Source organism: Scheffersomyces amazonensis (assembly GCF_036850825.1).
Source record: "Scheffersomyces amazonensis strain UFMG-HMD-26.3 chromosome Unknown RJT21scaffold_1, whole genome shotgun sequence".
Classification (NCBI taxonomy): domain Eukaryota; kingdom Fungi; phylum Ascomycota; class Pichiomycetes; order Serinales; family Debaryomycetaceae; genus Scheffersomyces; species Scheffersomyces amazonensis.
Window position 1 is genome coordinate 649,518 of NW_027042741.1, and position 17,789 is coordinate 667,306.

The 17,789-nt window shown below is 31.2% G+C and overlaps 5 protein-coding genes across 5 annotated transcripts; 2 read left to right on the forward strand and 3 right to left on the reverse strand. All coding sequences in view use genetic code 12, as the record gives it.

Annotated features, from left to right (window-relative positions):
* Positions 1–174: 174 nt before the first annotated feature.
* Positions 175–5,231, forward strand: MYO2 (myosin 2). Its single transcript, XM_064880529.1, has one exon. The coding sequence runs from the start codon at positions 434–436 to the stop codon at positions 5,144–5,146; it is 4,713 nt and encodes a 1,570-aa protein (XP_064740664.1). The 5' UTR covers positions 175–433; the 3' UTR covers positions 5,147–5,231.
* An 822-nt stretch (positions 5,232–6,053) lies between these two features.
* RJT21DRAFT_80725 (uncharacterized protein) lies at positions 6,054–6,374 on the reverse strand (the record flags this gene model as incomplete). The annotated part of the gene is made up of 1 exon (XM_064885263.1): positions 6,054–6,374. One exon carries the CDS (start codon positions 6,372–6,374, stop codon positions 6,054–6,056), a length of 321 nt encoding a protein of 106 aa, XP_064740665.1.
* Positions 6,375–6,561: 187 nt separating this feature from the next.
* On the reverse strand, positions 6,562–9,005 carry DUR32 (Dur32p). The gene has a single exon (XM_064883103.1). The coding sequence runs from the start codon at positions 8,800–8,802 to the stop codon at positions 6,715–6,717; it is 2,088 nt and encodes a 695-aa protein (XP_064740666.1). The 5' UTR covers positions 8,803–9,005; the 3' UTR covers positions 6,562–6,714.
* Positions 9,006–13,713: 4,708 nt separating this feature from the next.
* Positions 13,714–15,858, forward strand: RJT21DRAFT_116950 (uncharacterized protein). The gene has a single exon (XM_064880530.1). The coding sequence runs from the start codon at positions 13,964–13,966 to the stop codon at positions 15,803–15,805; it is 1,842 nt and encodes a 613-aa protein (XP_064740667.1). The 5' UTR covers positions 13,714–13,963; the 3' UTR covers positions 15,806–15,858.
* Positions 15,859–17,789, reverse strand: MET3 (sulfate adenylyltransferase). Its single transcript, XM_064880531.1, has one exon. The coding sequence runs from the start codon at positions 17,516–17,518 to the stop codon at positions 15,920–15,922; it is 1,599 nt and encodes a 532-aa protein (XP_064740668.1). The 5' UTR covers positions 17,519–17,789; the 3' UTR covers positions 15,859–15,919.

Below are 17,789 nucleotides of genomic sequence, written 5' to 3' on the forward strand. Positions count from 1 at the left end.
ACTAGTGTCTGAACATATCTTAAACACTTCTCTAACATAACGGCCAGATGGTCGTCTACCCAACCTGTAAAACACCCCCCGAAATTTAAATGTCCCACCGACGTAACCCGCAAATCTGAAACGCCAAAATAAATAAAAAAAATTTATATGGATCAATCAAAAACACTCAAGTAAGCCATTACCCATTACCATTAGACAGTTACACCGAAGCAGTTAACTACTGAGTTTAGATATTTACCGTAGTGAGTGGAGTGTAGCGTAACTTAAGGTACGGATATCAGATAAACAAATCTATCATTAAGTAGTCAGTGGAATAAGTGTTGATTGTTAGAATAATAATTGTTATCAGTGTACAGTACTAAGTAAGTTAGAGTAAGTTAGAGAGGATTAGATTGAGTTATACTGAACTAGACTGAATTATACTGAACACACCATGTCTTCGTATGATGTAGGAACCCGTTGTTGGTATCCTGACCCTAAAATTGGATGGATTGCTGTAACTATTAAATCCAATAAACAACAAGGAAATAAATATCATTTAGAATTACAATCAGATAATGATTCTCAACAAATCTTTACCGTAGAAACTGATAATTTAAATGAAGATAATGAAAAATTACCTCCATTACGAAATCCTCCAATATTAGAAGCAGCTGAAGATTTAACAAGTTTATCATATTTAAATGAACCAGCCGTATTACATGCCATTAAATTAAGATATTCTCAATTAAATATTTATACTTATTCAGGTATAGTGTTAATTGCCACAAATCCATTTCAAAGAGTTGATCAATTATATTCTCAAGATATTATTCAAGCTTATGCTGGTAAAACAAGAGGTGAATTAGATCCTCATTTATTTGCCATTGCTGAAGATGCTTATAGATGTATGAAAACTGATGGACAAAATCAAACTATTGTAGTTAGTGGAGAATCTGGAGCTGGGAAAACGGTTAGTGCAAAATATATTATGAGATATTTTGCTTCAGTTGAAGAAGATTTTAATAATCATAATGATGAAAATCATAAAACTGATATGTCTGATGTTGAAAAACAAATCTTAGCAACTAATCCAATTATGGAAGCATTTGGTAATGCAAAAACTACAAGAAATGATAATTCTTCTCGATTTGGGAAATATTTAGAAATTTTATTTAATAAGAATACTTCAATTATTGGAGCAAGAATAAGAACTTATTTATTAGAAAGATCTCGATTAGTATTTCAACCAAAAACTGAAAGAAATTATCATATTTTTTATCAAATTTTATCAGGAATGAATGAAGATGATAAATTAACTTTAGGATTATCTAATGCTGAAGATTATAAATATACTAATCAAGGTGGACAACCAATAATTGAAGGGATGAATGATGAAGAAGAATTTCAAATTACTAAAGATGCCCTTAATTTAATTGGTATAAATGATAATAAACAATTTGAAATTTATAAGATTTTAGCAGCTTTATTACATATTGGTAATATTGATATTGCTGCCACCAGAAATGATGCACATTTATCATCAGATGAACCAAATTTAGTTAAAGCTTGTGAATTATTAGGAATTGATTCAAATAATTTTGCTAAATGGTGTATTAAAAAGCAAATTCAAACTAGATCAGAAAAGATTATAAGTAATTATAATCATAAACAAGCTTTAGTGGCCAGAGATTCCTTTGCAAAATATATTTATCTGGCCTTATTTGATTGGTTAGTAGATTATATTAATCAAGATTTATGTCCTCAAGAAGTTAATGCACAAATTAATTCATTTATTGGAGTTCTTGATATTTATGGATTTGAACATTTTGAAAAGAATTCATTTGAACAATTTTGTATTAATTATGCCAATGAAAAATTACAACAAGAATTTAATCAACATGTATTTAAATTAGAACAAGATGAATATATTAAAGAACAAATTGAATGGTCATTTATTGATTTTTCTGATAATCAACCATGTATTAATTTAATTGAAAATAAATTAGGAATTTTATCACTTTTAGATGAAGAATCAAGATTACCCTCAGGGAATGATGAATCATGGATTCAAAAAATGTATCAAACTTTAGATAAAGAACCAACTAATAAAGTATTTAAAAAACCCAGATTTGGACAAACTAAATTTGTGGTAAGTCATTATGCTCATGAAGTTAGTTATGATATTGAAGGATTTATTGAAAAGAATAGAGATACGGTTGGGGAAGGTCATTTAGAAGTTTTAAAGGAAACTTCTAATGAATTATTACAATCAATTTTATCAATTATTGATAGAAATGCGACTAATTTAGAATTAAGTTCTTCAACCAGTTCAACTACAATTAATAATAATAATAATAGTAGACCTAAACCAGCTAATAGAAAACCAACTTTAGGGTCAATCTTTAAGAATTCATTAATTGAATTAATGAAAACTATTGATTCAACCAATGCTCATTATATTAGATGTATTAAACCTAATGAACAAAAGGAAGCCTGGAAATTTGATTCATTAATGGTCTTATCCCAATTAAGAGCTTGTGGAGTTTTAGAAACTATTCGAATTTCTTGTGCTGGATTTCCATCTCGATGGTCATATGTTGAATTTGCTGATAGATATCATATCTTAGTTCCATCTGATGATTGGATTAAAGTAATGAATGGAGGTCAAACTACTCAAGAATCAGTTAGTGATTTATGTAATAAGATTTTACAAAGAAATATTGATGATAAAGCCAAATATCAATTAGGTAATTCTAAAATCTTCTTTAAAGCAGGAATGTTGGCTAAATTTGAAAAATTACGAGCTGATAAATTATTTAAACTGGCCGTAATGATTCAAAAGAATGTTCGAAGAAATATTTATAGAAATCAATATTTGATTACTAGACAATCTCATATTAAATTACAATCATTAATTAGAGGATATATTAAGAGAAGTCAAATTAAATTTGAATTAGAAACTAAAGCTGCTATATTAATTCAAACTGGTCTTAGAGGGGCCATGATTAGAATTCATACTAAACAAGCCATTAATTCTATAATAACCATTCAAAATTCTATTAGAGGGTTAAGTACAAGAAGACAAATTAATCAATTAAGAACCGAAAAATCCGCCATTGTAATTCAAAAACATTTCCGAGGATTAATTGCTCGGAAAGAATTTAATTTAAAGAGTAAATCAATTGTGATTATACAATCCGCATTTAGAAGAAAGTTTGCTTATGAAGAATTAAAACAATTAAAGATTGAAGCTAAATCGGTTAATAAATTAAAGGAAGTTTCATATAAATTAGAGAATAAAGTGGTGGATTTGACTCAACAATTAACCAATAAGATTCAAGATAATAAATCCTTAGTTATTGAAATAACTAATTTAAAGAATCTTTTACAACAACAAAATCTTGCTCATGAAACTTTAAAGAATCGAGAAGTGGAATTTAATGAGAAATTTGATTCTCAAAATGTTAATCATCAACGAGAAATTGCCAATTTAAATAAAGAATTAGAAGCCATTAAAGCTGATTATTCATCGGCTGAACAAAGAATTGAAGAATTAACTAAAGAACAAGCTGAATTAAGACAAGAAGTTAAACGTACTGTTGAAGAATTACAAGCTGCTCAAGCAGAATTAGTTAAACGGGATACAATTGAAGTTGATTTGAAATCTCATATTGAACAATTAAAAGCAGAAATAATTCAATTACAAAGAAATGGAGCCAATGGAATTGGAGCCAATGGAATGATTAATAATCCCAAAAGTAGAAATCTTAGTAATAAGCGTCATAGTAGTGCTTTGGCATGGAATTCTCCCACTTCCCTTGAAAATAATGCTAGACCAGTATCAGTTATTGCTGTATCTAATGATGATGATATTAATATTGATGATATAAATGATGAATTATTTAGATTATTAAGAGATTCAAGACAATTACATCGTGAAATTGTTGAAGGATTATTAAAAGGTTTAAAGATTCCTCCCGCCGGTGTAGCAGCCGATTTAACTAGAAAGGAAGTATTATTCCCCTCTAGAATTATTATTATTATCTTATCGGATATGTGGAGATTAGGATTAACTAAAGAAAGTGAAGAATTCCTTGGAGAAGTGTTATCAACCATTCAAACCATTGTTTCTTCATTAAAGGATGATGATGTTATTCCTAATGGAGCCTTTTGGTTATCCAATACTCATGAATTATATTCGTTTGTATCTTATGCTCAACAAACTATAATTGCTAATGATACTTTATCTCATGAAATGAGTGAAGAAGAATTTGAAGAATATTTAAAATTAGTGGCTGTAGTTAAAGAAGATTTTGAATCTCTTAGTTATAATATTTATAATATGTGGATGAAAAAGATTGAAAAAGAATTAGAAAAGAAGGCTGTTTCTGCGGTTGTATTAAGTCAATCATTACCAGGATTTATGGCACCTGAAAGTTCTCCATTTTTAGCTAAAGTATTTTCTCCAGGAGTTCAATATAAAATGGATGATATACTAAGTTTTTTCAATTCAGTTTATTGGTCAATGAAATCTTATTTTATTGAACAAGAAGTTATGAATGAAGTAATTATTGAATTATTAAAATTTGTTGATGCCTTATGTTTTAATGATTTAATTATGAGAAGAAACTTTTTATCATGGAAGAGAGGTTTACAATTAAATTATAATGTAACTAGATTAGAAGAATGGTGTAAAAGTCATGAAATTGCTGAAGGTTCAGCATATTTAAGTCATTTATTACAATCGGCTAAATTATTACAATTAAGAAAAAATACTCCTGATGATATTGATATAATTTATGAAATTTGTTATGCATTAAAGCCAATTCAAATTCAAAAATTAATTAGTCAATATTATGTAGCAGATTATGAAACTCCAATTGCTCCAAATGTTTTACAAGCGGTGGCTGATAAAGTTCGAGATTCTCATGGTAGTAGTGAATTATTTGCTCCAACTGGTAGTGATGGACATTTTAATGATCCATTTAGAACGGTTCATTTAAGACCATTTTCAAGAGTTGAAGCTTATGTACCAGCTTGGTTAAATTTACCAGTTATAAGAAGAATTGTTGAACTTGTAGCTAAGAATGCATCAGTTCAAGAGGCAAATAGTATAGAGCATAATAGTATACCAGAAGTTGAGACAGCTTTGAATGGTCACTAGTTAATATATATTGATTATTGTAGTGTGGTGTAGTGTAGTGTGGTGTAGTGTAGTGTGGTGTAGTGTAGTGTGGTGTAGTATAGTGCAATACATACTATACAGTGGTAGAGCATACTACAGTATATAGTACTGTAGTGTAGAGTAGCTGTATATGTAGTGAGCTGCAATAGTAACTGAGCTCAATACCTATGCATTAGTATCTAGATCTATGCAATGGTATACAATAGTACTGTAGCTGTATACAATAGTACTGTAGCTGTATACAATAGTACTGTAGCTGTTGTAGTACACTGTACAACAGTCTACTGTGCAATAGTCTACTGTACTTCAGTAAATTGTACTATTGTAGTCTACTGTACTGTTGTAGTATACTGTTGTAGTTACTGTGCTGTTGTGCTCCACTGTTGTACTACTGTACTTTAGTATACTGTACCTAATTATACTACTCTAATACTCTATATACAAATATGCTGTGCACAGTGAACTGTAGTTCTATTTATTGTACTATGTACTGTATTATTTATTGTACTATGGACTGTACTATAGTAAACTATACTATTGTAGTGTATAGTAGTAGTCTATTGTACTATTTGTAGAATACGTATATGTTGTACATTATTTTTACTATGTATACTATTCAATATGATTCTAATACTCTACTGAACTCTACAATAGTATACTACAGAATTGTACTACAGCAATGTACTATACGAAACTGTTAATATTATGCTATACTGTATTATACTATAGTGTACTATACTATACTATTAGTAATATGCTGTACTATACTATACTATTAGTAATATGCTGTCCTATACTATACTATTAGTATCATACTATAGTGTGTTGTAGTGTACTAAGCTGTACTATACTGCTATACTTTACTATCACAAGTCTACTACCCACCCTATTTGGAAACCTCTCCCGGTGTCTTAGTCTTCATCTGTAACGCATGAACTCCCTGATTCTTTAACTCATCATCCAACACCAGATACACTAATCGATGTCTCGATGGCATATTCTTCCCCTCAAATTCATTACTTACAATCTCAATTCGAAAATGTGATTCAACTACATTACTAGCTCCTCTCATCCCTGCATGATGAGAATGTTTATGTGAATCATTAGCAATTTTAAGATACGTAGGTTTAAAATTGGTTGTTAATTTTTCAACTATAGTTTCTTCAATAGGCCCCGGAGTCTCCGATGATTTAATTATTGTCGACATAAGTCGTGTGAATGTTGTTCTAACTGTCGGCACAAACTTACCCACCCTCAACATTGACAATATCCTGTCTGTTAGTGATTACTGATGGTGGGCTCACTAAAATTTTCATTTAGCATTCTTTGTCCTGGCGAGCGCTTCTAAGTATATAGATAAGAATATATTATAATAAATAAATTAATAAATAAATATGAATATATGATAATATATAAATGTGTAATTATATAGATATATAAATAAATAAGTCTCTGATACAATCTAGAATATATAAATGGAACCAATTAGAGTATTAGAAATAAAATCATCATGAACTGAATAATGTACAAGCCAAATATCTAGAGCATTAAATCTTACCCTTTGCTCCATCTCTCTTTATATAGTCATGGTAAACTCCTTTAAATACTTTAGCTATAGAACTTCTACCTGCAATAATAGGAGCTATTCCAACGATTAATAACGTAGAATAAAGCCAGATAAGTGAAACAACAACATACCCTTTGAAATAAGCTCTTGAAAAGATCCAATCTCTATATAATGGTAAAGGCCATATTACCCAAGTAATAAGTAATACAAATATAGCAGCACCAGTAGCAACTTTAATCCAGAAATCTAATTCCTTTTCAGTTAATTCTTCAGAACCCTTTGCTGGTTCAGAAACAATTGGATCATCAAATTCTTTACTATCACTATCTTGTTGAGAACCAGTTTCAACAGTGACATTATACTCTTGCTTTTCCTTTATAATTGTTTGTTCTTCTTCTTCTTCTTCTTCAGCAATAGACTCTGCAGCAGAACTTGTACTTGATTTATCGTTTTCTTTAACAATTAAATCAACTTCTTTTAATTTCTTCCAATCAAATTTATGTGGTTTAATAGTTAAACTAATAATTATTGAAAGAACTCCTGGAAGAAGTAATGCAGTTAAAGATCCAAAAAGACATGGTAATTGTCCACCAGTTGAAGTAATTGAAATGTTTCCATAATAATGTTTGGCAGTTGTTAACCATACAGTAAGACCAGCAATAAGTCCAATAATAGGTGATGCAAAAGTAGCAATAGCAGTTTGTCTATCCCAAGTAATAGTAAAAAGTAATGGTAAAACAGCAGGACAAATAATTAAAGGATAAAAGTATCCCATCCAAGTCATATTAACACCAACATAATGTAACATTAATGAAAAAGCAGCAGCAGCAATACCAAAGAAAATAACCCCAATATGAGATACTCTAATCATTTGTTTATTGGCAGCTTTTGGATTAATATATTTCTTGTAAATATCAAATGTAAGAATAGAACTAACCGAAATCATTTGAGCACTAACTGTGGATGTGACTGCTAAATAAACAACAAGTAAAATAGCTGCAACACCACCATTACCTAAGATTTGTTTCAAAACATAAGGTAATACAAATCCAGAATCAATTTCATAAGAAGTTAATGCTCTTGGATATGTTGGCCAACCTGGAGTTCCATCCAAGACAATAGATGCACCACCAATGATTGAACCTAATGGCCAAACATTAGAAAAGATAAGGAATGAAGCAGTAAGATATGCTGGAACTGTAGCTCTTGGACTTGCAGAGAAAGTCTTTTGCCAAAATGATGAATCCAAAACAGTTAAACCAAAATTACCGGCAGTTAAAATCAAACCAAAGAATAAAGCTCCTTGAGATTTACCAGTTAATAAAGAACCATTGTAATTACCTTCAACATATCTTTCACCAGTAGCATCCTTAGCTAATAATAAATCATATAATCCATCAAGACCACCAATTTGTTCAGAAGTTAATACGGAAGTATTTAAGAAACAAAGAACAAGAAGAAGAATTAATGTATGAACAAAATCAGTTAAGAAAGTAGCTTTCAAACCACCAACAACGGTATATAAAAGCACTCCAAAAGGAATAAGCATAGTACTAGCAGCAATATTTAAATTACCAGCAATAATTCCAATAGCACCAGAAGCTCCTAAAATCATTGACGAGCATGATAAAAGGTTATTAGCAAGACAGAAGAAAAGATAAAGACCATGAAGAACATCTCCATATCTTAATTGAACAATTTCTAAACAAGTATGAGCCTTTGGAATCTTCTTTTTGGCATGAATACCAATGGTTGCCATAACAGCAATTTGAATGGCTAAACCAGCACCATAATAATAAGATGCTTGAATACCATAATTATAAACCATTGTAGATACCCAAAGTAACTCTGTTGCCCATGACCAAGATGAGTAAACAGCAGAAGCTGAAAGAAATAATCCAACACTTCTATTAGCTACTGAGAAAGTTTCAGTAGAGTGACTATTTTCATGTAAATACTTCTCTAATAATTTAGTTGTAAGAATCATCCCTCCAGCAAAGAGGGCTCCAACTCCTACTAAGATTCCATAACCACTAGCTTGGGTTAATAAAGCAACTGATTCAGACATTAACTATATAATTACTTACAATAAACTTTTAATAATAATACCACAAAGAGTTAAGATTGAACAAGAGAGATCTTGGTAACTATATATATACATATTAATAATTTGAAATAAATGAATGCAAATCCAATTACGACAATGGATCGGTAAGAGATGCAATCATTGATTAAGTAAGTAATAAAGATTAATGTATAAGGTTTAATAACATTACTACAATTGTGGATTCACGTGCAATGAAGTATATAAACTAGTTGTACAAATTTATTGGCGATACTGGTTTATTTCGGTTCGGGTAGGGTGCAATAAATAGCTGTGAAATTGCAAATTTTTTGTTACCCGATCAGAAATATTATTACTGTGGGTGCATAGCAACTACTAATTCCAATTTAGTTTCTCTGGCATCTTTTACACACAAATCACAATTAGCCACTCATTGTCTCAACGTCTCCCTATCACCAACAGGATGATTACTGTTCAACAGTTTCTAATAGAGCAAAGTAACTGTCCTGCAAGAGAACTAGACGGGGACTGAGAACTGAGAAAATATTTTTGTTGGAACTGTGGCGCTTCCGTAATTGGTTTAAGCCAGGCTAAACATAGAATATCAGCTATAGTGGAGATTTACCTGTAGAGTTTTATTATCGTAAGATGCCGAGGATTGACCAAGAGTGAGTAATCAATTTGCATTTATAGATGTACTACTTTGTCATTAATATTACTAAGTGGAGATTACTGATAACCTACTTTGCATAAAATTTGCAACCACAGTCAAAATGATGTTCTAAATTTTCAAGTAGAGATTATAAAAATGCAACAATAACCTTTAATATTTTGGCTAGTTGTGGGAATTAGTTCCCGAATTATCGGGTCGGATTGTATGCTTGATAATTGCAGCCAGTACGATTTAGTAAATATATAATCATGTACTTCAGTGCATAATTAGCAACCCTGGCTTAATAGATTATACACAGTTTTAAGATTACGGGTGAGTTGTTACAGATAGCTAACCGAAACGCTGTTACAGCCTTGTCGGTCACATGGAAATGAATTGTTACTGTGGCTCGCACTATTCTATACTAGCATAAACTTAAGTAATACAGGCCACGAATCAATTCTAAATATGCTGTAAACCTAGTAAGACTGGGAAGATATTAATGCAATAATCAATACCTATAACTTGTAGCTTAAACATTTACAGAGTAAATACTAAGATGATGAGTACAATAGTGCTTGAGTTGACTGCATCCCAGATGACTTAAGACTCCGATAAATTTTTTAGAATGATGATTCACTATGACTCATCGGATCTATCAGATAAGACTCTTTCAATATTTCACTATTTTAGAATGTGATGTGATAACTTCCCATATATATATTGGAGTCCAAATTTTCAATGTTTATAGCTGCCAGTCGTGTTCAGACAACAAGTCGTGTAAATGACTGATTTCCCCAGAAAGTACTGTATATTGGCTCGAGTCATAATCCCACCGCGAAGTCCGAAAATGTCGTGCGCAATGTGGGATTTCCCCCAGTTTTTTTTACAATCGATTTTCCGATACCGACCCAACCATTACCCCAGAATTATCTATGATGTAACAAAACCTTTTTATTAATCAGAAGTATATGATAAAGTGGTTCTAGAAAAGATTCAGTAAGGTTTAGCAAAGTTTAGAAAAACTTAAGCGGGACACATTGTTTTTTAACCAATCGGGTATGATTAGCCGAAAGGGGAGGTATTTCCGAAGGTCAAATAAGGTATAAGGTTGGGGGAGGGGCAAGTAACATATTCGTGTTTGTGTGTAAGTGTTGAGAAATAGTTATTGAGTCAATTATAGTAATTGATAGCAATGATTAGGGAGTGTTGATCCACTTTTATTTTTACATTGTCTATCTTTTATATAATGGGTAGTATATGTGTTTAGTGTGTGTATAGTGCATTATTTATGTGTTTATATGTATAATATATACTAATCGGTAGTTAATCAGTCACGGCACCAACTAAGGCTAAGGCTAAGGCACGGCGACAAGTTCCCCCGAGATTATTTTCTTTCAATTTATAATTGACGACATTTTTCCATTTCATCAAGAATTCTTTTTTTTTAGTGGTCATTCACCCCAGATCTTTCAGACTAACGAGAGACATTACCAGTAGTCTACTAGACATAAAAGTTATAGGATCTACTACAGAATACTACAACAGACATACCTATATCCATCAAATATCAGGCTTATATCCATCAATAGCAATAGTAAGATAAGTAGACATTTTTGTTTTTTTAAAAAAAGCAAAAAAAAAAAAAAAGAAAAAGAAAAATAATAAATAAATAAAAAAAAGCCTAACGAAAAAATTCGCCTGCAACTTCGACCTCCAGACTTTAAATTACCCTAACCAGTCACCAGTAGCAACTCCGGCCAGTAACTTACGTCCCGGAAAAGTTAGTGTATTCAGTAGTCACGGTGTCCCCACCAGTCATATCATAGTAAGTGTTGAATATCTGGCAAATTTTGCACTAATTCTCCTATCAAACGAATCCGTAACCATTTCACAAAATTATTCATATAGTGATAGTGATATAAAGTACATCATAAGAAATAGGAAACAGTAGGTGAAGAATACAGAAAGCGAAAGCGAACAGAAACAAAAACAAAAACTAATTCACCCGATTCTCACTCTCGCTATATTTCCATGAAAGAATCGCCCTCATCGTCATCTTCGACTCCGGCTTCAACCCATTCCATAATGTCGGACGTCCAATCAGTAAGAAGACTTAGTAGTAATCCTACTCAACCTATTCCTAAGAAGTCTCAACAAATTAAAACAGATAAGCCTCGACCTCATGTATGTACTATATGTACTCGAGGATTTGCTAGACTTGAACATTTAAAACGTCATGAACGATCTCATACAAATGAAAAACCTTTCCAATGTGCAGCATGTGGTAGATGCTTTGCTAGAAGAGATTTAGTTCTTAGACATCAACAGAAATTACATACCACCTTACCGAATATAATGAGAAGAAATTCATCAAAGGATTCTGATAGTATTAATCCTCATACTCCACTTAGTAATGGAAATGGACATGGAAATGGGAATGGGAATGGCAATGGCAATTCTGTTAATGGTAATTCAACCCTCAATAATATTACTAATAATAATAATATTTCCAGTAATAATTCCAATAATAATTCTAATAATAATGAACATATCATAGTATTACCAAATAATACTTCAGCCAATGCTCCATTACCTCCCAATTCAGCTATTTTGTCTCATTTTAATGGATCTCATGATACAATTATAGATGAAAAGGATCAATTATTCTCTCCCCCAAAGTCAAATGAATATACCAATACCTCCAAACCTCAATTTAGGACTACATTATTTAATAATATGAGTATGGGGAGTATACCAATTCCTAATCATCCCAGTAATCATGGAACACCAAGTACTCATCTTTCGCTGTTACTGCCTCCTAACAATAATAATAATACCAATATGATATCTTCACCCATTCCTTCATCTCATAATAATTCTCCTGCTCCTTCTTTGACACTTCCTAGTTCAAGACCCATGGCCTCCCATCAACAACAGCAACAACCTTCACCACAATCTAATGATTCTCCTCATCGTGTATCTATAGGCGGACAACCTCCTCGAGCCATTCCTCCTCATTTACAACTGCAACAACAGCCTCATTACACGGCCACGCAATTGGCTAGTTCCAAATCAACCCCCAACAATATCGATGACCAACTTCACCATCTACCCAATCCGCAAATTTCCAATATTCAATCCAACCAATATCGTCATGTATCATTTTCTGCTTCATCGAATGTTTCATATACCAATTTTAAAGATGCATTAAATATTCGTCAACAAAATAGTATTAGTGAAGCTGCTCCAACTCATGTAGAATTTGCTACGCCTCAATTAACATCCTCAGATGATTTAACTTCGAAGAATTTAATGTTAAGTGGATTGGATTTAAGTAGTTACAGTATGTTGGATTGGAATAATATCGATAATTTAGATCTTAATGCGGATAATTTACTGACTCAACGTCAGAAATCGTTGAAGAATCTTCAGCAATTCTTCTTAGAAAATGTTACCGGAACGACTGCCACCAATAAGAATAACTCTGCTAGTAATTCAATGTCTAATCTTATAGCGTCTCATCAGTTTTCTAATCCTAATCATCCTCATCATATTAAAGGTACTACCCCATTTGAATTCGGTATGACTGCTCCTAATGATATCAATATGATTAATCGTCATAATTCTACTACTACCACTACCACCACTAATGGAATGTTTAATCTTAATGGAGATAAGATGTCTAAGAAGAAGAAGAACTCGGTTAGTTCTATTCAACCTCCCAGTATTAAAAAGATTAAGCGTGAAGAAACTAATGGAACTACTGAGAAATCTGCCAGTGAATCGATAAATACTCCAGCTACAACATTCACTAATAATGGCATGCCCATAAGTATCAGTAATAATGATGATGATTGGTTAAAGGATATCATTCTGACGCCTTATGATTCCAATATGCAACTGATCTTATTTAATGGCAATGGGAATGGTCATAGTTCTACTAACTTGCAATCTCTGTTATTATCCAGTGGATTATCTCTGACTAATCTTGGAGGCCTATTTGATCCAGTGCCTCCTAGTTTATTATCATCTCCTAAACTTCCTAATGCTACAGCCACTGCCACAGCTACGGTTACTGCTTCCAGAGAGAATTTACCTACTGCTGCTAATTTAGAACTTCAATTACTTACGGCATCTCCCGAGTTATCTTCGTTATTCAGATCAAGACAATCAGAGATGGTTAACCAGTTAAAGCCTACGCAACTCTTCTCATTCTCCAAACAACCTATTGCAGAAGAGAAGACCGAGAGTAGTAGTAGTAATGCTAATGCTAATGCTAATGCTAATGCTAATGCTAATCCTAATGCTATCTCCTTACCCCTGCAACTTGCACCTATTGAATTAACTAAACAAGATCACCAACATGAATTCACACGATTCGACTTATCATTCAATTCGAATGTCAATAAGAATTACTCATTTATTACAGAAAGTTTAAGAACCAAAATCATTCAAATCAGTAATATTCAAGAGAATCAATTCCCATCGCTTGATGAACTAAATGAATACATGAGATTATACGAATTAGAATTTAATAAATATTTCCCATTCATTCATTTACCTTCATTAAAGAATCCTATGGTAGATAATTTTGAAAATAGTCCATTATTACTTTCTATGGCATCAATTGGAGCATTATATTCATTCCATGATAATAATACTTTAATATTGTTTAACTTATCTAAATTCCATATCCAAAGTTTCTTTGAAAAGGAGATTACTTTGGATAACCTTCAATTTAAGAAAGTGCCCCTAATGGCTCATCAATGTTTAGTATTACATATTTTTATTTCCATGTTTTTAAATGAAGCCAACATGATTGATATCACTTCTCGACAGATCAAATCCATGATTGGATTAATTAAATCAACCAATTTTAATGAACCATTAGAACAATTTCTTATTCCACCTAATTCAATCTTAGAAAAGCTTTCGGATAGTAATTCCGATAGTAAACATCAACAATTACTTCAGAATAATTTTGATTATTTCATTATGGCTCAATCAAGAATTAGAACTATTCATGTATTCTATCTATTACAAACTTTCCGATCTAGTTTAATTGGATTACCCATATATTTTAATTCTAAATTCTTAAAGAATGGGAATCATTGTTATAGGGAAGATTTATGGAAATGTGAGACAAGTCAAGCGTGGTTAAATGAGTTGATTAAAATGGAAGATTTTAGTAATTCCACTAATCAAAAGCAACTGTTGGTAGATTTAAGTAATGGAGAAAGTCTTGAAAATTTAGTAAGATTACTTCAAGATAATTCTATTAATACTAAATATTCCAAACTATCTTATTGGAATTCCCTAACAGTATTAACATATATTCATGAACAAGTTCAATCAGAAATACTCAATTTAGGTAAATCATTTACGTATGTGGATTGGAAATTAAATCATAAAGTTAAACTTCAAAGATTATTAAATAATTGGGAAATTAAATATTTATCAAATGATGGAATTATAACTATTAACTCATACAATAGGAATCAACTCAACATTCGGAATGAGCTCAAATTGATTTTACCGTTATACTCTCTTGTTAAAATTAAATTAGAAATCAATATGAACCCAATCATGAATGCTGTGTTGAGTAAAGATTTTGTCACTATGAATAATCAAATAAATTTGGTGGTGTTACAAGAAGATGTACATGAAAATATTAAAAATAGTTTGCCGCACTGTTTTAGTATTGTCCAGATTTGGGTGCAAAATATTGAGACCATTAATTATGATATCAAACAAACATCATTGCGAACTCCTGTTTTTTTCGTGGCATGTTTATTTGTGGCTACATTAATGATTTCTACTTATTTACATTATTTAGAAGTTAAGGCGGCCAAGAATCAGGAGTTATCGGATAATGATTTAATTAATTGGTTAAATTGTGAATCCAAAATGTTAATTGTGGAGAATGTATTATCTCCCGTATTAAAATCATCATATTCAGAAATGTTAACTAAACAACAAGATGGAATCTTTAGTTCTATAAAGGAAAATAAACATGTAAGAAAGATTAATCAATTGGTAGAACAAAAGCAAAAGATATCTAATGATTTATTAATTGTTAATGAAGATTGTATAACTACCCAACCTGAAAATCAGGGCAAATTAATTAAATTAAATAAAGAATTGGCTGATGAAATTAAAGATTTTAATTTATCATGTAAAGTACTTTATTTAGGGATAAGAATTTTAGCTGATGCTCCTGTATGGCCTATAGCCATGGGATTAGCAGAAGCTTTAAAAAATAGAGCTAGTTATTTATCACTTAAGAGTGCTTCAAGTACGGGTGCTAATTCAGCATCTCCACCAACAGTTAAGAAGCAGGTGAAAAAGTAGAGGAAGAAAAGTTAAGTATGTAACGAATAATGAATAAACTAAGTAAATAAATAATAAATAAATAATAAATATATCATGTAATTAACTGAAACGAACTAAAGAATTATATAATATCTAGTAGAAACCTTGTTGTTTTAAGTAGTCAGTGATTTCTGAAATAACTATAGATAAATCATTAACATTATTAATGGAAAATACATTATCTTCATTAGCAAATCCATTAATAACATGAGATTCATGAGGTCCAGATTTAACAAGAATAGAATTACCATTACCTACTTCATTGATAATGGATTTAATAGAAGAATTGGTGGTAACTATAACACCAGAGCCAGCTTTAACTAATTCATTAATTAAGAAAGAATCAAGATGTGCTTCATCACTTAATTTAGTAATTCTACGTTCTCCACCAAATTGATTTAAAGTAGATTGTAAAGCATAAGATAAATAATCACCAATTTTTTCTTGATTATCAATAACAATAACAAATCCTTGTTTAGCTCTTGGAGGATTAGTTTCTCTTAATATTCTAACTACTTCAGGATATGAAAACCATTCAGGAATAGATTCTCCAGTTCTTAATCTATTTCTTAATTCAGTACCTGAAATATTGGCAGTTTTAACTTTGGTAGTATCAATTGTATCAATTGGTGCATATCTATCTTCTTCAGGTAAATAAGTAACCATTCTAAATGGTACGATTTTAATAGTTAATTCATCTTCATATTGTTTTAATAAATCTTGTGCATCATATGGTCCATAAAAATCAACTCCTTGAGAATTTTTACCAGGTCCAGCATGATCTCTACCAACAATGAAATGATCTACACCATAATTGGTTCTGATTAATGCATGCCAAAGTGCTTCTCTATCACCTCCCATTCTCATAGCTAATGGTAATAATGATAATGTAGCTAATCCATCAGGGAATTTTTGTAAAATAGTTTTATAAACTTTAACTCTTGTATGATGATCAATATCTCCTGGTTTAGTTAATCCAACAACTGGATGAATTAAAATATGAGCAGTTGGTCCAATATCCTTGGCAGCTCTAATAGTTAATTCTCTATGAGCTCTATGCATTGGATTTCTGGTTTGGAAAGCAACAATATTTTGATCATTCCAACCTAAATTAGTAAATTCTTTTCTTAATTCAGTTGGAGTTTTTCTACTTTCAACATAATCATAATGTTTTGGATAATTAATTCCTTCAATAGATCCTCCAATATAATAATCACCAGCAGATTCAAATAAATATTTTACGGCTGGATGTTCTGGATCACCTCGGAATACCTTTTCTGCTTCAACTTGTTTATTTGGTTTATAAATAGATTCAATAGTTAAAATAGCAAGTGAAGTTTCATCACGTAAATCCTTTAATACAATACGTTGACCAAGTGATAAAGAAGTTGCAGTTGATTCATTTACATCTAAAGTAATTGGAATTGACCATAAATAACCCTTTGAAGTAGTTGGATTTATTTTAGTTGAAAGTCTTAAGTCGTGGACAACTGAATTATAATCATCTTCATTAAGAAATCCATCTAATGGAGAAAATCCTCCATTTAAAATTAATTCTAAATCACATAATTGTCTGGGACTTAAAGTTAATGATACTAAAGATTGAGATTCTTCTAATAAATCTGATCTTTTAGAACTATCTCTAATAACTAAATCATTTAAGATTCCACCGTGAGGAACTGGGATTGGCATAGTGAGAATTTATTGAGTATTACTTACTATAGAGCGATAATTATAAAAGAAAACATATAAAAGTTTTTGAAAAATTTGAATAATTTCATTTATTATCTATTAGTTATACTGCAAATGGCAGCAAAAAATTGATGTGAATTGTTGCGATTTAATCATTGCACGTGACGCCGACTAAGTGGACCGGAATACGTTCCGGGGTATTTTGATAACATTATGAGTAGCTGCAAAAGAAAAGAAAGAAAGAAAGAAAGAAAGAAAGAAAAAGGTAACA